At 35.5% G+C, this 21,797-nt stretch overlaps 1 protein-coding gene across 1 annotated transcript; it reads right to left on the bottom strand.

Annotated features, from left to right (window-relative positions):
• LOC109363575 (hevamine-A-like) lies at positions 12,401-13,320 on the bottom strand. The gene has a single exon (XM_019609834.1). The coding sequence runs from the start codon at positions 13,318-13,320 to the stop codon at positions 12,421-12,423; it is 900 nt and encodes a 299-aa protein (XP_019465379.1). The 3' UTR covers positions 12,401-12,420.

Below are 21,797 nucleotides of genomic sequence, written 5' to 3' on the forward strand. Positions count from 1 at the left end.
CCTTGATTTTATTAAATTATTATGAAAAATATCAAATCGAGATAATACGACAGGACACGAGTCCATAAAACATTATCTTTCCTTGATTTTATTAAATTATTTTTGAAAATATCAAGTTAAGATAACACAACATGACACGAGTCTCATAATGCATCATCTTTCATTAATTTTATTAAATTATTTTGAAAATATCAAGTTGAGATAATGCGATGGGGCACAGATCCATAATGCAGAATTTCTCCTTGATTTTTTTTGAAAATTTATTTTTTATTGCATTTTCATATATATAAATTATTATTTTAACAATTACATTTCTATTTTTTAAATAAAAAACAATAATAATAAAAACAGAATATAAATATATATAACATAAAAAAATAATAATAAAAAACAGAATTTATAAAAACAGAAAATAAATAAAAAAATAGGAATCAAAATGGAGATTTAGAGTTGGGGTTTAAAATTGATTTGGGGGATTTAAGTTAAAAATAGATTAGGGAATTATGATTAAAATTGATTTGGGAATTTAGGGTTTTGGGGTGGATTTTGAAATGGCAAATAATCAAAGGCTGTCGTTATAATTAACCTACTTAGTTTTGATGAAGCCAAAGAATTAAATGAAAGCTTGACGATTTGAACATTACAACAAACAATATGCCAAAGACTCAAGGTCAACGTCATAGACTAAAAAATATTTTATTATTCTAGAAGTCCTAAGATGGTTGTCTAGTTTTAAGTCTATGTTAGATAAACTTTAGGTGGAAGTCTCACAAGAGTTTAAAATGAAATTCATATAGATTGAGACATTACATCTAAATAACTATGATAAGTAGAATCATGCATTAGCATTAAGCCTACATAGTTTTTGTGCATAAAAGTTGCATCTCTTTCAAAATCATGTGTTGCATGTTCTTTCATCATATAGAGTGTTAACCAAGCATTAATGAAAACCATTTTCCTATATATTAATCGATTAACATGATCGATAATCGATTATATCTTGTTGAATTTCGTTAATCGATTAAGGATTGATATAATCGATTAAAAGAGGTTACAGTGGTTAACTTCCTAGGATTTATGGTTTATTAATCGATTAAAGAGATTAATAATTGATTAAGTCTTAACAAAAAACTATTTTGCATAAGCACGTTAATCAATTAACTTAGTACATAATTGAATATCATTAGTTAAAATCAGTTTCATATAAAAGCTATTTTTTCAACTAATGTGAAGAATTCATTGATTCAAAATTTTGATTGAGAGGAAGAAAACCAAAATTCTCAGTATAGAAACTTCACATCGTCTTGCTTATTCTTTGAGCAAAGAAAATGAAATCTTGCATTGTTTTTTAGAGAGAAAAGAGAGAGAAACTTTCCCAAAGTGCCATAATTTTCATTCATTTGAAAAACCAGTGCATTACGTCACATTTAGTTTTAGGCTTCTTGTGAAAGTTTTGTAGAGGTTTATAGAGCTGAGATCAGAGTTTATATTCACGCATTAAGTGTGCATCGATACATTGGCAAACATTGTGAAAAACAAGGATTGGTTCTCTTGATGTGTTAATATCATCATAAAAGAGAATTGTGTGTCTTCATGGGGCAGACAATCTTTGATCGAGCGAAACTTTGGTTGGGGCCAGAATCGCGAACGTGTGGTATCCTAGTAGCCCTATTGTGAGGTCAAACCGAGCGAGTAGGCTCATTGGGTTCAAGAAGGACTTTCTTGCTAGGTGTATTTGAAGTATGATTGTATCATACGATTGTTTTCTAATAGTGAAGAAAAATCTCCAAAGACCAGAATGGGAGGTCTGGATGTAGTTTACAAGTGGACCCGCAAATGAACCAGGATAAAAATCTTTGAGCACTTTCTCTTTCCCTATCACTTTTAACTTTTTGTCTTTATTGATTTATGATTTGATTGATTTCTGTGATTTGTGCTAAGTGTTAATAATCAGTGTAAAATCAAGAATCAATTTAGGGCAATAAAGATTGTTAATATCATTGTTTGCATTCCAAGAAATATGTTTTCAAGAATATTAAGATACAGTGTAATCGATTAAAGTTGTGTATAATCGATTAATCAAACTGTGCATAATCGATTAACACAAATCATGATAGATTAACTGCAACAACTTTCTGTTTTGCGCATCAAAAAAGTGAGACTAGTGATCCGCTACACCTATTCACCACCCCTCTAGGTGTGATTTACCTTACTAGTACCCAACAGATTTGGGGATTTGGAGTTAGGGATGCAATGGGAGGCAACTTTGTTCATGCGGCTGGACAACACTCATTGCTGATGGTGGCGGAGCCACCTGAATATCGCGAGACGCAGTAGCGCCTGAAAACGTGAGTTTCCTTTGGCCGCATCCCCATGTTCCTTCCTCCGTGTAGAAACGCAGAGTGGTTGTGGACGGGGGTGTTGTGCAGCGGTCCTCGGCATGGCTGAGGTGGCAACCCAACAACATGGGTTGCCAGTCACTATCATACCCGAAACCAGGGTCGAATCCTAGCTCGGTTGCATGGTGGTTCACCATCAAACATTAGGTGTGAATCACGTTCAATCAAAAATGAAAACAAATAGCACCTAAAACACCTTCCTCTCAAGACAGACTCAGAAAAGAAAAAAAATATCACAATATACAATGAGGTTTAGCTGAATACCATGAATCTTTTTTAACCTATTAATGAGATTGAAGAATGAAGAAGAGATTGAGACCCCTTTTTATTTTAGTTGATGCTTACTCTCTTGAACATAGGTTTTACTTTCTTCTTATCTGGTTAGGTTTGTCTCCTTCTTACAAATTAGGATTAGAGTTACTTGTCTTATTTAAGGCTTTATTTGGTTGATAAAAGAGAATAAGAAGAGAGAAAGAGGTGAGAAAGAGGAGAACTAGATTTGATTTTTTGTGATGTTTGTATAAGAGAATAATGAGATAAAATGAATAGAAAGAAATATTATATTCTCTTTCTCTTTTGTTTGGTTGGATAGAAGATAAGAAAAGATTGATGATATTATGGTTCAAATTACAAAAATGTTCCTAAAATAAAGAAAAGAGATAGAAAAATGTGATTTTATTATTAATTAAAAATAAATGTTATAATTTTAATTAACATTTTCAATTGATATGGTTTAGGATATAGTTTGGGACACCATTTGGGACAACATATCCTTGTTCGGGTAAAGTTTCTCTTTCTTTGCTCACTTTCTCTTCATAAGTGGAGAGAAAGAAATTTTGTGGGCCCACCCACTTTTTTGTGGTCTTTTTATCACGGTGAGAATGAAGTAAAGATAAAAAGACCAAATTTTGACTAGGAAATAACACATCTTGGGAAAAGTTTCAAATATAATGTTTCATACAAAGATAAATGAGACCATTGGAGGGTAAAAGATATAACACGAGGTCGCTGGGATCTGGATGCAAGTCGGACCATGGGAACATACAGATAACGAAGAAATCTAGGTCAAAATACAAAAGGGACTACGAAAGGATCAAAGGCACAACACGAGACCAATAGAGGTCTAGGTACAAGGAAGACCACGGGAATGTACGAATAGCGAGGAACTCTAGATAAAAAAAAAGACCGCAGAAGGGTCAAAGACACGACACGAGACTATTGGGGTGGGGGCTAAGTGCAAAGATGAGACCATTGGGGGTCTAAGGTACAACACGAGATCACTAGGGGTCGGGTGCAAAGATGAGACTAATAGGAGGTCTAAGGCACATCACAAGACCATTGGGGGGCTGAGTGCAAAGAAGAGACCACTAGAGCCGAAGGCACAACACAAGACCACTAGAGGGTATGGATGCAAAGATGAGACCACTAGGGGGTCGAAGGCACAACACGAGACCACTTGGGCCTGGGTGCAAGGAGGACCATGGGAACACACAAATAGTGAGGAACTCAGAGTCAAAATACAAAAAAGGACACGAAAAGGTCAAAGGCATAAACTAGACCATTGGGCGGTCGGTGTACAAGGAGGACCACGGGAACACACAGATAACGAGGAACTTTGGGTCAAACCCTAACTTTTGTTTAGGTTTCCCTTTCGGGTTTTCAACCTAACATGCTTTGGTTCATACCTTAATTTTTGCTTAGGTCGCCTTTTGGGTTTTCAAGCTAACAAGTTTCTCATTCATACCCTCGCTTTTGCTTAGGCTGACCATTTTGGTTTTCAATCTAACGAGTTTTTCTTTTATTACAAGTTTCTAATTGTTTTAGGCATAAACTCTCTTGATTGTGTGTGTTTATTGGTTTGGGTAAAACCTTTTCATCCATGTCTTATAAGACTAGAAGAAGTTAAAATTTTTTTGCCCTAGTATAAGGTAATTGTTATTCATCAATTGTTCTTCCGAGATAGCCGAATAACCGGACCATTGTGTTGGCTTTATTTGATTCTTCCCATAACTTCATACTTCTTCCCACATTGCTCGAAACTTTTATCGTTCCCACTTGATGCACAACATATGGGGATCTTGGTTTGTCCCTAGTGTGATAGACTAGCAAGAAAAAAAATGTTTTTTTAATTGCCTTAACTTTTTCTTAGGTCACCCTTTTGAATTTTCAACCTACAAACTTTTATTGATACCCTAAATTTTGCTTAGGTCGCCCTTTTGGGTTTTCAACCTAACGAGTTTATTTTATTTTATTTTTTTAGGCATAAAATATCTTAACCGAATCTATGTTCATAAGTCTGGGTAAGATATTCCCATCTACACCATCGACCAAAATATCAACGAGATTGATGAGATAATTATATTTTAGGCTTGCTTTGTTCAAATCTCTGTAGTCTATGCATGTTCTCAGTTTCCCTCCTTTCTTGGATACTAATACCATATCAGCCACCCATTCTTAGTTTTCCTCCAATTTTTTCGTTACCTCTTCTTTTACTCCTCGACCATCTTCTCCATCACCAAACTCAATTGGATCATTATTAGGTATTGCAAAAGAATCAATTGATAAATATTCAAGTATCCTATATCTGGATAAAGTCTTTAAAAAATTATGATACGTGTATTGATTTGTGAAAAATCGGGGAAAGAAATGGGACACAAAATATGGATGTTCGTAATGGTATGGAAGAAATGTAAATATGTAAGAACGGAGGTGAAAAAAATGGATGAATGAAGAGAAAATATTAGATAGTCATGCAAATTAATTACGATATTGTCTCAAGTAACATAAATATAAGTCCAAATAAAATTCAAAGTTTATGAATTACAACATAATCAATTAATTACTATACAATTATGTCAATCATTGGCTCAGACTACCAGTTTTTAAAGGATCATTATCTTCATCAAGAAGGATGACATAGTTTATGAACGATTTGTCTTCCTCCAAGACACTATGGTGAGGTGGAGATAAGGATCAATGACAAAAACTTTTTCATCTTCCCACCATCCATGCCAACACCTAGATTCCTTCATCTTGTGAATTGTTAGCCTTCATTTTTGTTCGACCTTTGGTGTTGAAAACATGAGTTTGATTAGCGTCTTTTTTCCTAGGTCACGCAATGATTCTAATTTTAAATTTGTAACTCTCAAAGAGTTTGATTTTAAAAAAATTATTTTGAATTGTTGAAACTATTTTTGTTATCAAACGAAGAACTTTCCATATAACAAGTTGATCATCTCATAACTATTTTCTAGGATTATAACTCCTCTAAATCGTATAACGGTTGACGACAATCATAGAGAGAGCACACGAGCTCCACAATGTGTTTGCATATATTCTCTTGAGTATTCATGGTCTCATGATATATAGAATGAGAATGTGATAGGATGAGGGGGAAACCACTCATCACTAGGGTGTATCATAGGAGGCCACGTGGCAGCCACGTGGCAGTGTGAGGGGGCTATTGTAACTGCCGTAGCAGTGTAGGAGTAAGGGGGAAAAATATAAATAGGGGATTGGGGGAATCATTGTATTCATCTTTTGAGAATTGAGTAGAGGAGAGGGGTTAATTCAGGGAATTAATCTTGTAACGTGTAATTGATTCGGGGAATCAATTAGAATTCATCTTGTAATCTTCTCCATTCTTTAAGCAATAAACGAGGTATTAGTATTCGGAATCGAATTGATTCCGAATCGATTGTGAAATTCCTTCTTCTTTTTGGTAATTCTGTGCCGGTGTTATCACTGGTATCAGAGCACCGATTCCGGTGCCCTGAAAGCCGCTGCCGATTCACCGTAAATTCATGAAGACTCGAAGTATGTCACGTTCCGGAGATGATTGGGAACAAGAAAGGGAAGAGATGAGAATTATGTTGGAATTTGCGGAATCCCTAGTGAAGAAGCATGAGGAGCAAATGGTAGAGATGTCGGCGAAGATGGAGCGTTATGGCTTCAATGCCGACGCGGAACACGGCGGCGACGCCGCCAGTTCAGTTCACGGTGGTATTTGCCAAGACAATGGTGAGAGAAGAAGCAGGGAACCACGCACCAGTGAGAATCGCGGAGGAGAAGATTTCCGTAACCTAGGATTCTGTCGCGGTGGTGAGGTTCAAGGCAGAGAAGAGCTTAAGGGAGAGATTCGCGACGGAAACAAATTCCGTGGAGGAGCTTATGGCGGAAACGAATCCCGTGCCGGTGTTCTGGACGGAAACGAATTTCGCAGAGGTGTGCTTCACGAGGGAGACAAATTCCATGGAGGAGCGTGCAATGGAAATGACTTCAACGCCGGAGTTCTTGACGGAAATGCATTCCATGGGGGCGTTCTAGGCAGAATGAGCTCGAAAGGGGGGTTCACTACGACCCGTTCATGGAAGGTAGAAGGGATGTTAAAGGGAAGAAAGGTAGTCGTCCTCATTGACTGTGGGGCTTCTCACAACTTCATAGCTCATGAGGTGGTGCAGGAGTTGAGACTATTGGTTCAGAATACTCCCTCTTATATGGTGGAGGTAGGAGATGGGCGTAAGGTGAAATGTAGGGGGAAGTGGGCGCACTTGTCTTTCCAGATACAGAATCTGGAAGTGACCCAAGACTTTTACCTCTTCAGTCTCAAAGGGGTTGATCTGGTGTTGGGTTTGGAGTGGCTATCGGGATTGGGTGAGGTCCAAGCTGATTTTGGTAAATTGGAACTCACGATCAAGCAAGGCCAGAAGTCAATCTGTATTAGCGGAGATCCAGCCTTAGCCAAAACCGAGGTCTCATATGGTGCTCTGTTGCAGGTCATTCGAGCAGAAGGGGAAGGGTTGATCATGCGTTGTGAATCATTAGATCTGAGAGAGGGTGGGATTGAGAGCACGTCGATCCGTATGTTGCAAGTTGCAAGGATTTTGAAGAGTTATTCACCGATCCTATAGGTTTACCACCAGCACGAAGGCAGGATCATGCCATATATCTGGTTGAGGGGGCAGCTATCCCCAATATTAGACCTTACAAATATCCTCACTACCAGAAAACCGAAATCGAAGGCTTGGTTAGGGAGATGTTGGCGTCGGGGGTGATTCAGCATAGCATCAGTCCTTATTCCAGTCCTGTCATTTTGGTGAAAAAGAAGGACGGGGGTTGGAGGTTCTGTGTCGATTATCGGGCCCTCAACAGGGTGACCATTCCCAATAAATTCCCTATCCCGATTATTGAGGAGTTATTGGATGAGATTGTAGTTTTCACCAAATTAGATCTGAAATCTGGGTATCATCAGATTCGGATGCGCAGTGAGGATGTGGAGAAGACTGCTTTTCGAATCCATGAAGGTCATTACGAGTTTGTTGTGATGCCATTCGGTCTCACGAATGCACCTTCGACCTTCCAGGCCCTCATGAACGAGGTATTACGGCCATACTTGCGGAGATTTGCTTTGGTTTTCTTCGACGATATTCTGATTTACAGTCCTGATGAGGAATCTCACGAAAGGCAGTTGAGGGAGGTGTTGACCGCGTTGCAGGACCATGCGTTGAAAGTCAACCGGAAGAAATGTAGTTTTGCTAAACCCAGTTTAGAGTATTTGGGACATATTATCTCTCGTTCTGGAGTGGCCGCGGATGAGTCTAAGGTGGCCACTATGAGTTCGTGGCCCATACCCCGTGATGTGAAGAGTTTAAGGGGATTTCTGGGCCTCACAGGTTATTACCGTAGCTTTGTGCAAGGGTACGGGAGAATTGCCAAACCTCTCACGGATTTATTGAAAAAAGATAACTTCGTGTGGACTGAAGAAGCCACTCAGGCCTTTCAGACCCTCAAGGGGGCCATGATCAGTTTACCGATGTTGGCTGTGCCCGACTTCTCGAAGACCTTTGTGTTAGAAACCGATGCTTCTAATAGGGGAATTGGGGCTGTGTTGATGCAAGAAGGTCGCCCTTTAGCTTTCTGGAGTAAGGGGTTATCGGCTAGAGTCCAACAGAAGTCTGTTTACGAACGAGAGTTGATGGCGTTGGTTCAAGCCGTGCAGAAGTGGAAGCATTACTTGTTGGGTCGTCACTTTGTTATTAAAACGGATCAACGAAGTTTGAAATTTCTTACAGATCAGAGGCTTTTCAGTGAGGAACAATTTAAATGGGCAGTAAAACTCATTGGATTGGATTTTGAGATTCAGTTCAAACCTGGATGAGAGAATTCTGCGGCCGATGCGTTGTCGAGAAAGGCCTATTATTCGGCACTCTCAGTGATTAATGTTGGAGATGCTGAGGGGTGGTTCCAAGAGGTTCAGTAGGAACCGAAGTGGAGGAAGGTGATCCAGGATTTGGTAGAAAATCTCGAGTCTCATCTGGGGTTCCAGTTTCAGTCAGGGCGCTTGTTGTATAAAGGGAGGTTTGTTCTGCCCAAGACATCTGACAAGTTACCTCTGATCTTAGCTGAGTGCCACGACAGTGTAGTCGGGGGTCATTCCGGATTCTTCCGCACTTACAAGCGGGTTTCGAGTTTTTTCTATTGGGATGGCATGCGTGGTTATGTGAAGCAGTATGTCGAGGCGTGTGATGTTTGCCAACGCCAAAAGTACTCCACCTTAGCTCCGGGAGGGGTCTTGCAACCCCTACCCATTCCTACTCAGGTATGGCAGGATATTTCGATGGATTTTATATCCGGATTGCCACGGTCTAATGGTAAGGATACCATCTTTGTGGTGGTGGATCGGCTCACCAAATATGCCCATTTTTATCCTCTTGGCCATCCCTACTCAGCTCTGGATGTAGCTTCCTTGTTTGTGAAAGAGGTGGTGAAGTTACATGGGTACCCGACGTCGATAGTTTCCGACCGAGATCAGGTCTTTTTGAGCCAATTCTGGCAAGAGTTATTCTGATTGGCAGGTACTCGACTGAAGTACAGCACGACCTACCATCCTCAAACGGATGGACAAACCGAGGTGGTGAATCGCGGGTTGGAAACATATCTCCGTTGCTTTGCCGGGCCCAAGCCGAAGAAGTGGGTTGAATGGCTTTCGTGGGCAGAATTTTGGTTTAACACTACTTATAACATTTCTATAGGTATGACTCCTTTCAAGGCCTTGTATGGGAGGGATCCACCGACCTTGATTAAGGGGTGTACTTTCACGTCGAAGGTTGAGGAAGTAAATCAACTCTTGGTTGCCCGCGACGAGGTTCTTCAAGAGTTGAGACAAAACCTGTTACGAGCCCAAGATCTGATGAAGACTCAGGCGGATAAACATCGACGGGAGGTAGAGTTTGAGGTGGGAGATTGGGTATTCTTGAAACTGCAGCCTTACAAGTTAAAGACTCTAGCTTCCAGACCTTCGGCCAAACTCGCGGCTAAGTTCTATGGCCCTTACCGGATCGCGGAGCGAATTGGGCCGGTAGCTTATAGGTTGTCATTGCTGGAGCATACGCGGGTCCACCCCGTGTTTCATGTTTCTTTGTTGAAGAAAGCTCTAAAACCGGCTCAACAATCTCAACCTATTCCGTTGATGTTGTCAGAGGAGTGGGAATTAAAGGTGCAACCGGCGACGATCCTACAACACCGTGTTGATCAGAATGGAGATGTTGAGGTGTTGGTGCAGTGGGAAGGATTGCCGGAGTGTGAAAATTCCTGGGAATCAGCCGCTCAATTGCAAGAAGCTTTTCCTCAATTTGCCCTTGAGGACAAGTTGAGTCTTTTGGAGGGGGGTATTGATAGGATGAGGGGGAAACCACCCATCACTAGGGTGTATCATAGGAGGCCACGTGGCAGCCACATGGCAGTGTGAGGGGGCTATTATAACTGCCGTAGCAGTGTAGGAGTAAGGGGGGAAAAGTATAAATAGGGGATTGGGGGAATCATTGTATTCATCTTTTGAGAATTGAGTAGAGGAGAGGGGTTAATTCAGGGAATTAATCTTGTAACGTGTAATTGATTCGGGGAATCAATTAGGGTTCATCTTGTAATCTTCTCCATTCTTCAAGCAATAAACGAGGTATTAGTATTCGGAATCGAATTGATTCCGAATCGATTGTGAAATTCCTTCTTCTTTTCGGTAATTTTGTGCCGGTGTTATCAGAATGACATGTGAATTCTCTATTTTCTTTTCGTTTCATTTCTCTATTTTTTCTTTGATTTTTTTCGATTTTTTTTTGGAACACGAAATGTAATGCATTTTTTGGTGAACAAAATGCAATAATGTAATTCTTGTTTTTTTTTTGTATTTTATGTACATGACATATGCTTATACATTTTACTATGAAATTATTTTCCTTATTTTTAGTGTATGGTATGCATATGTGTTATGACGTTTTTTGTTTTTTTAGTGTATGATATGTATATGGATGCTATTATGTTTTTTCTTTTTTTTACATGCATATAGATGTTATTATGTTTTTTTTAATGAGTGCATGATATGCATGTGGGTGGAATTATGAAATGTTTTTTTGTTAGTCTTCCACTATAACGCGATGATACCCAAGTATAGTGGTACCCATACACCACCAATGTTCATGTGATGGTGAGTCACTATGATCGCGAGATATAAGTTTCTCCTAGCTTCATGACAAATATAAAATTAATAACAAAAAAAATGTATACTCTCATGTCCTATATAAGGGTTGTTCCTACAAGGTTTATTCGGGTCTAAAAGACCACATCCTAAGGCAAAGTACTAAGGTATTAGACTTCCTCTAGGTCCCCAGACTGTCGTCACTAATGGAAGCTGACGACCCGGCTATACAAATATGACACAAAGATGTATGAGACACCATTGGGGCCATATCTATAATACTCAGTAACAATCTGAGTGATACATCAATGCAATATTGAAGTGCGCACGAAGGCCCAACGACAACAAACCAATATATTCTTAACAATAGATAAATAGACCAAGTAGACGGCTGAATGAACAATGCATGATATGTGAAGTATGTGCATGGGAGTGTACAAACCTTAACAACCAACAATGCATAAAACCCGAGAAGTCATCCAAAAACCTCCACATAGTAAAAACATGCACATTCTATATACAATGGTTAAATATATACACATAGGAGTAATTAAAAGAAAAATAAGTAACAACTAAAAATAAAAAGGATAAAATTAAAATAATGAACAAAATATCCACATAACTTTCAACTTTCTCTAGTGGAGTTGTCATCAATGTTTTTTAGAGAGAAGGTTGAGACGACAACCCAATTGCAAGGGCTGCCAGCCACTACCGTACCTGAAACCAGGGTCGAATCCTTGTTGGGTTACATTGTGGTTCACCACCAAATATAGGTTGTGAATCCCTTTCAATAAAAAAATGAAAGCAAATAGCACCCAAAACACCTTCCTCTCGAGACATTCAGAAAATAAAAAGAAACAACACAATATACAATGAGGTTTAGCCTAATACCATGAAAAAATCTAACTTGTTAATGAGATTGAAGAATGAAGAAGAGATGGAGACCCTTTTTCTTTTAGTTGATGCTTACTCTCTTGAACTTAGGTTTTACTTTCTTCTTATCTAGTTAGGTTTGCCTCCTTATACATTAGGATTAGGGTTGTTCATCTTCTTTAAGAGCTGTAAGTTAGGCTTAAATAGGGTGTGTAATTAGGGTTAAAAACTTAATTTGGTGGGCTCACCAAGGCCTAGTTGTGACACCCTTAACCTTACCCTCCAATTTCTATTTACTCAAAAATTTATTTTAAAAGTAATATATTTTAGTCAAAATTGGGTTAAAATTGAGTGTTTATAATAATTTAACTTGGTATAAACGAACTAAAAAACATATTACAAAATAAGATAAGAACATATATGGGTTTCTTACAAACGAAAGAGACTTTATAGCAAACCTACAAGACATTAAACTACTTTCACTCATGTATGGTAACCCTAACCCCTACCCCTATCTAACAAGTAGGGAAGTGATTTTTTCCTTTATATTTTAAGGGTAAAAGTATAATCTCATTTTAAATAAAAAAAAAATATAAATGTCAATATATATTACTTTTTCATTACTTTTTCACATCACTTTTATCTGAGTCTAACAACATATCCTTTATGTGAAAACAATCACACACTATTTTTAATGTAAACACTATATTCACTCCTTTTGTCAAAGTATCTTGACCAAAGCATCACACCTCCATACTTAGGTGAAATCTTTATCTTCTGAAGAATCTGAGAAACAAGAACATTGGGTGGAACATATCCGCTTCCAGCTGCAGCTTTAGCAGCTGGTAACCCTAAATATATCTTCTTCTCGGGTATTGAAGCACTCCACTTCTTCCAAGAACTAATAAGCTTATCAGTGCTACCATAGTTATATTGACATGGAGGGTTGTTATAAAATTGAACCCAAATAAAGTCAAAAAGACCAGTTCCAATTGCTTTACCTAGATATCTATCAGGAAAAGGGCATTGAGGTGCAGCACTTAAATACACCACTTTTTCTGAATGGCTATATTGTTTAAGATAACTAGCAAGTTCATCCCAATGCAGTGTTGAACCAAGTTCTATGTCAAAATCAATGCCATCCAAAATGGCATCACCAAATGGACGTGAAGGAGATTTCCCACTCAGAAAATTGTTCCACAAGTAATCTGCAAAGGTTTTAGCATCTGAAGAAGAAGATAAAGAGTACCTTCCAATTCCACCACCAATAGAAAGCATGACCTTGATTCCAAGTCTTTGGCATTCTTTTATGCTACTGCTGAGGATTCTGCATCCATTGGCTTCTGGGTTGCAATGACCAGCAAGGTTGAGTTTTGAGACTTGGCCATTGCCAAATCTATTAAGAAAAGCTATGTTTATGATGGAGTATAGTCCAGTGGCACAGGTTTGTATAAGAGTTCCCTCATAACCATTTTGACCCCAGTATATAGCAATGTCACCACCTAGAGAAGTTTGAGTGAGTGTGAGAATTATGAGGCTGAAGGTAAGAAGTGGTTTTTTATGAGAAGTATGAGTCATATTAAGTGCTTTTAGAGTGTGATGAATGGAATTGCTTTTTTGTGATTCATAAGGCCAAGGTGCTATGCTTTTTTATTGAGCCTTTTGGGAGTATCGTAGAGGGTAAGTTGTGCCATAGATTCAAAGATGCGCTTTGGAAGTATTGAGCTACATCAGAAAAAGCGTGCAAAAATTCCACTTGCATTAAATATATGCTTTAATCTACTTAAATTATAATAAAGTGTCCATTAAGGTGAGATAATGGGAGTAATCCCTTTTTGAATGCCCTGCAAAGGAAGGAAATGCAATTTTAGTTCATTTGCACACTTTGTCTAATCCGTTTAGCAAGTTAAGCATATGGCATATGGAATTGGAGACATGTGTGGTGTGTGCATTTAGTGTGTAAAAAATCATAAGTGATTTAATGTTTAATATATATACAACATAAAGATTTATACACAATCAATGTATCATCTATCATCAATTTTTATTACTTTCATTTAAGAGTTAATCATTATTGAAAATGAATGATACGTGACAATATAAAAAAACTTTTACACTATCAATGCATACGTCTTTTTTTTTCTTCCAAAAATTATAAGTTATAAAATATATCATAAATAATAATGATAAATATAAATTTAGTGGATGATAGGATGTAAGTTGCAAATAAACATTAGTGGTAATATTGAAATATTTGAAAATTATCCTCTTGTCCATTTAATTTTTTCTAGGTAAATGAAAGTTAAAATCATTTGCAGAAAAAATCTTTCTAAATAACTGACTAAATTTTTCTCTCTTTGATATAGATATACAGTGTATTAAAATAATTTTCCATTGACTTTGCTTCAACCAGCATAACTATAGGACTCACTCTTGAATTAGGATAATGCTATGAATTAGTTTTAATTCAATTTAACTTTCTTTTATCTTTCTTTTTTTTATAAATTTTAATTTATTAAGCATTTGTCAATTTCTTAAAAGAAAAATTCAAATTTAATGATTTATGATCTTTTATTAAAAAATTAATGTTTTTAGAATTGAAATATGTTAAGTCCTTGGGGCACACTTTAAGAAATCAAGAAAAAGAAAAAGTGTGCTCCAAATAGCAATAACCAAGCATTATAAAAAAACCAATCTATTTAATATATTATTTTCTGATACATACCCTCTTCATTTTATTCCATAGACAGTTAATCATGACCATCATCATCTTCTCCAAACAAATATTTGTTAGATATTTTCTTTTATGATTAATGAAATACTAATCATATAATCTTGAATCTCATGATTTTCACATAGAGTATAAAACAATGATATAAAGTCATACCTGAATTCATGTTCTCTGATCTTGAGAGAGTTTTTGGTATGATAGTCTTCCTCAACCAAATCCTTAATTTCTTTTGGGACATTCGTTTTCTCTCTGATGGAGAAAGGTGAAAACTATTTGTGATTTATGGTGTCTTGAGGACCATAACCGTACCTTTGTGTTAACTTATAGGGTTCACATTATCCACTGTAGGTCAACTATTTTGGTATCCACTCATTAACACATATATGTTACCAGTTTCAGAAGTCTTATAGGTTGTGAGTAATTAAATCACTCATTTTGTAACCCAAAAATAAATAGCCGGTATAATTGTATTAAATATATGATTTTCACCTTAATTAGAAATTATGAATTTCTAACAATCTCCCACTTGAGCTTCATATTTTTCCTGAAACAATTATATCACATATTCTTTAGGCGCACATCTGTATGTTATTTATATTTAGACTTCTCCTTAATACAATCTGGACATCTCATATATCAACTACAGAACCACATCGGCCTTCATCACATTTAAATATGACTCGATCACGATGATCACCATATTAATATACTTAATGACATAGATCAAATATGGATGAGTGACATGAAAATTTCATACAATGTGATCTTAAACATGTCTATTTCCAACTGGTTGTTCTTTATTCTTTAGCAAGAATAATCCAAAGCCATTAATTGCAACACAATAGTTACAATACAAAAGTTCAAAATAGAATAATAAACATCAAATTTATTATGCATAAAACTATATATGACGTCCAAAGTGAATCATAAAACATATAGACTCCTAGTGAACTAATTTATCCTAAATAGCAATACTCATATGAGCAATACGCTCATGAAAGACTTTAGGTACCAAACCATTAGTCAGTGGATCAGTTAGCATAAAATTGGTCCTTATATGCTCTATGGAATTTGTCTATTTTGAACACTTTCTTTAACAACCAGAAACTTGATGTCAATAAAATTTGACTTTGTAGAACTCCTATTATTGTTGGAGTAAAGAACCGCAGACTTAGTGTCACAATAAATTCTCGGTGGTCTTTTAATATCGTCGACCACACGTAAGTTAGTGACAAATTATTTGCAACCATATGTCATGGTCTGATGTTTCAAAACAAACCATGAACTCCACAACCATGGTTGAAGGAGCTATGAGCGTCTGTTTAGTCCAAGAGATAGCACCTCCAACCAACATAAATACACATCTAAAGGTAGAGTGTATGTTGTCTAGATATCCAACAAAATTGGAGTTGGAGTACCCAATGATCTCTAAATTCTCAGACATCTGATAAGTGAGCATGTACTTATTTGTTCTCCTTAAGTAATGCATAATATGTTTAATTGCCTTCTAGTGATACATTATATGATTGCTCAAATATCTTCCTGAAAACTCCCAAGACAAACACTATATCTAGACGTGTGCAAATTTGAGCATACATTAGACTTCCTACTGCAGATGCATAAGGAATCTTTTGCATCTTGTATCTTTCAAGGTCACTTTTGGGGCATTGCTCGAGACTAAACTTGTCTCTCTTAGCTATAGGGTATCCCTGATTTACTTTCTTTCATGCCAAATCTATCTAGGACTTTATCTATATAGCTTTCTTGTGACAACCTTAGGATACCTTGAGAGCGGCCTCTTAGTATCTGAATACCTAATAAAAAAGAAGTTTCTCCAAGATCTTTCATTTCAAAAATCTTCATTAGAAATCTATTGGTCTCATGCAATAGTCTCATATCACTACTCACAAGTAGTATGTCATCGACATATACTACTAGAATATAAATTTACTCCCATTGAATCTATGGTACACACAATTATCAACTTTATTTGCCTCAAAACCATACGAGGTAATAACTTGATGAAACTTATGATTTCATATATGACAAGCTTATTTAAGGTCATAGATGAATTTCTTTAATTTGCATACCATTGACTTTGAGCCAATTGACACAAAGTTTTCTGGTTGTATCGCATAGATCATTTCTTTAATATCACCATTTAGAAACACAATCTTAACATCCATATAATGTAGCTCTAAATCAAAATGAGGTACTAGTGCCAATATTATTCTAAAAGAATCCTTTGAAGATACTGGAGTGGAGATTTCTTTATAATCAATATCTTCTTTATGAGTGTAGCCTTTAGCAACTAGACAAGCTTTATATCTATCAATATTATCCTTCGAATCTCTCTTGGTTTTAAATATTAATTTGCAACCAATAGGTTTTGCTTTGCACCTTTAGGTAATTCGACAAGATCTCAAACGTCATTATCATGCATAGACTTCATCTCATCCTTCATGACATTGATCCACTTACGAGAGTTAGAACTTTTCATGGTTTGACAGAAATTCAATGGATTATCTTCTATTAATCAGATGTCATCCTCATGTTCTTGAAGAAAGACAATATAATCATCAGGTTGCACTTCTGTTAACTCGATGCCATCCTCATTGTTGTCTTGCTCTGGAATATTGTCAGGAACAATATTCTGAACATTATCTTCTATTCCGAAGTTATTCCTTGAATGGTAATAGACACAAGAACTTGTTCACCATTAGTGACATGTTCTTCCTCAAAGACAACATTCTTTATGTTCTCTTCCTTACCAAAATCAACTTCCTCTAGAAATCTTCCATTTTCCGTCTCAAAAATAAAAGTCTTGAAGTGGGATCATAAAATTTATAGCCCCGATAATATTCAACGTAGACAACAAAATAGCAGCTAACAGTTCTTAAGTTCACTTTCCTTTCATGCGGCCTATAAGGTCGCGCCTCTGCTGGACAACCCCAAATGTGCAAGTGTTTTGAAGCTAGGCCTTTTATTAGTCCAAAGCTTATATGAGGTTTTATTAACTGCTTTACTTGACATCCTATTAAGGATGTAAAATGTGGTCTTTAAAGCTTCCCCCAAAGAGACTCTAGCAAGGAAGAATGACTAATCATACTTTTCACCATATCTTTAAGAGTTCGGTTTAATCGCTTAACAACACCCTTCATGCTAGATTTGTCTGGTATAGTGTATTGTAGAAGAATTCCACATTCTATGAGGAAAACACAAATAGTCATTTCACAACATCCTTATTGTTCTTCCTTTTCTTATTCTGAGAGGTCATAGCTAAGTGAGTACTTTCAATCTTATCTCTCTGCAGTCTCTCTTTCTCTTGTAGATAGTGAGATATAAACTCATTGAGAAACCATTAGTCCTTCTGAGTGTTATAACTCACTTTGAATGACCCAAAGTGTGCCGGAAGCAACATCAAAACCAAGTGCACGATCAAGTCATCACCAAGCTCTAACTTAAGTGATTTGAGTTTTGATACGAGATTAGACATCTCCATAATATACTCTCTTATGTTCCCTTTGCCTTTATACTTCATGGAGATGAGTTTAGCTAAAAAGCTACTCTTCTCCACCTTTTCATTTTTGACAAAGTATGGTTTTATTTCTTCAAGGAACTTCCTTGCCTTCTGACTCTCAGAAATAGAGCCCCGAAACGCTTCTGAATTAGAGTGTTTCATGAGCATTAGACACATTCGCTTAGAGTGCTCCAATTTCTCATTTTTAACTTCATCGAGAATTTCCATAGTAGAAATTGATTTCTCCACCTGAAGTATTATGTCTAAATCCATACAGCCGAGAATAATTTCTATGGCTTCCTTATAGACCTTAAAGTTTGTCTCATTCAGCAATGCGATGTTCTTAATTTGAGTAGAAATATTTGCAGCACTAGTAAAAGAATGGAACAAATTGCAATCATTATTTCAATTAAACTCACATTCAACTTTAATACTTAAATTCAAATGACGGTGTGGTATATTAGAGTTACCTAGCACAACATCAATATGCAGTCTTTGGACAAAAATATTAATTTTTAAATGGTATACTCAATATAGTAATCAAACATTGATAGTCAGTCATGTCAAACAATAAGTCTTTCTTTGGACTGACTTACTATTCACATGGAAAGCCATATGATTATCACATATTTATTGCTACAAATATGTTTTAAATTTGGGTCAAATAGTAATCCTCCTTTGGTCCGATCACTATTCGCATAAAAAGTAAACATACAATTGGCTTCATATTTCATATCAATCACTAATAATACTTTTATTTGTAATTGTCGAACATTGATCATAATGCATGTCAAATAATAAACTCTTCTTTGGACTGATTTATTATTTACATATATAACTTTATAATAATCACATGTGTGTATATAATCCGGCCAAATAATAATCTTCCTTTGGGCCGATTAATACTCGCATGGATACATATATGCACTAGCATTTGACATTTATTATCAACAATTCACATAAAATATGTCACTTTGGCGACTTCTTGTTTAATAGGTTCACTTAAAATGTCAAACAATTTTATTTTCCAAAATAAAAAAACATTTAGTTAAGTTTGATTCAACACTTAATCCAAAATATAAATTATTTATATCTACATATATCCACTATAGCCTATTGGTAGCATTGCATCATTCTATCACAATGATCTACGTTTCGAATTCTAGTTATGGTTCTTTTGAATTTTCCATTAAAAATATATTATCATTTTATACATGACTAAACATGGTAGGACACACCGTACAAACAGAAATAGTGCTTCAACAATAATAACTCCTTAATAATGCAATCAACCACCCACTAATACAACAAAACATAAATGTTGCAATAATTTAAACAAACAAGTCAGATAATATAATATAAAATAAGACATGTTCACATTACTTATAACAAGATACCTAACACAACATCAATTTCTAGTCTTTGGACATAGAAATTAATTTGTAAAGGGTACTTTTAACGTAATGATCAAATATAAACAATTAGTTCTGTCAAACAATAGCCTTTCTTTGGACCAGCTATTATTTACATGGAAAAAAAACTTTATAATTGTTACATAATTATCATGACATATATGTTATTACTTGGCCAAATTGTGTATTTTTCGGTCGAACACAATTCGCATAAATAATCTCATACTCATATGTGTAATCTTAATCATTTTTCACAATAGAGGTTATTTTGGCAACATATTGCATCAATTAATTCAAAAATAATTACCAGACAAAAGGAAAATAATGTGAGTCCATTAAATAAAAATTATGATCTTGGAATTAAAACCTTCAGATTTGATATATTTTATGATTATCAAATATAATCCAATAATATAATCTCAAATAAAAAAAGATATATTACAAATATATGAATGCATAAAAATGGATGTAATCTTAATCAAATACAAAGTAGATTCAGAGTGAAAAACATAAAAAGATATATGCAAATCTTTATCAAAAATTTCAAATCAAATATAATCATGCATATCTTAAAACATATATGTAACACTGTATACATACAGTTCCACACACTAACATAGTAAATGTATATATAATTTTAAGCAGTGTAACCATTATATATGAACTTTAATCAATAATTTCAGACCAGTGTTGTTAAAACCGTACCGAATATCAAACTGGTCAGCGTACTAGTATAGTGGTATAGTGATTCAACCAGTGATTCAGTAATTAAACCGCATGCCGGTTAAACAGGATATACCTGCTTATATTTATATATATAAACCTATAACAAAAAAATTCGAATAAGTAGAAACTCAAATTTATAATCCATATTCATAATCTACTCAAAATTCATATAAACAAACAACTTTAAGTCTTTAACAAATTCAGAGTTTAAATTACAAAACATATATCAATCCAAAATATCACTTAACAACCGCAAAATATAAATAAATGACACAAGTTCACAACTCACTCTACAAAACAAATAAATTTGGAGTTTTAACATTTAACACCAAAAAGTCAAAGTTGTCTCATATCGAGATTATATTTTTGCATCAAATCTTATCTTCAGACAATACTCCAAGATTAACAAATGTCAATGAGATTACACACGAATGTTAGGAACCAAAAGGTGTAATCTAAGTATATCTTGAAAGCATGTGCCTTGAAGTGTTGAAGAAGAAGAGTTGGAAAGATGGGTCACCTTGTAATGGGTTTTTAAGTTTTTAATTTTTTTTTTCAAAAATATGTGTATAAACTTGCCGGTTTAGTCAAAAACCGGCCGATTTTGACCGGTTTTGATACTTGGTCGGTTCAACATCTGTACCGTACTGGTTAGGAGTCCGGTTCGCCGGTTTTCTGGTCGAACTGGCCGGTATGGTACGATTTTTACATCATTGTTCCAGACATCACAACAAACTCAAACTGAAAACAATTACATATTTATATATGTATATTTTAATTCGCAATATATATAAAAGGCCATGAATTTCATATTGTATATGTCTAAAAGAAAAACGCGACTTAACCCACATATACCTTATGCATATACTTCAGCAAATTGCAAAATTGTAAAGTGACAAAAGTCAAATCCACCAATAAGTCATTAGTGCACATATAATATGCATATTGCATAACATAGTCATAAAAGCTAATGCAATATTCATGCACATATCTAAATATATACTTCAACAAATATTGCAAGGATTCATAATACAAAATACTCATAATTCAAATAAGCGGAAGCAGATAAAAATTATCCTCATTAAAGGTGATTTCTAGTGATTCTTTTGGGGAAAAACATCTTTAGTGGATAACCATAAAATTCAGAACCTAAAGCTCTGATACCACTTATTAAATATTTCCTGATGATTGATGAAAAAGTAATCCAACGATCTTGAATCTCATGATTCTCACACATAATATAAAATAAGGATACAAAGTCATACATGAATATCTATTCCTTTGATATACATTTTGAGAGGGTTTTTGGTATGATGATCTTCCTCAACCTAATCTTTAATTCCTTTTGGGACCTTTGTTTTCTCTCCGATGGGGAGAGGTGAAAACTATTTGTGATTTTTGGTATCTTAGGACAATAATTGTTCCTTATGTGTTAATTTATAGGGTTCTCATTATCCTTTATAGGCCAACCGTTTGGGTATCCACTTATTAAGCGCATGTCTGTTATCAATTTCAGAAGTCTTATAGGTTGTCAGTAATTAGATCACTTGTTTTGTAACCAAAAAATAAATAGTTGATATAATTGTATTAAATATATGATGTCCACCTTAATTAGAAATTATGAATTTCTAATAATATTAATTAAGTTTAAAATTGTTAATAGTGC

This window comes from Lupinus angustifolius, chromosome LG13, assembly GCF_001865875.1.
Source record: "Lupinus angustifolius cultivar Tanjil chromosome LG13, LupAngTanjil_v1.0, whole genome shotgun sequence".
Lineage (NCBI taxonomy): Eukaryota > Viridiplantae > Streptophyta > Magnoliopsida > Fabales > Fabaceae > Lupinus > Lupinus angustifolius.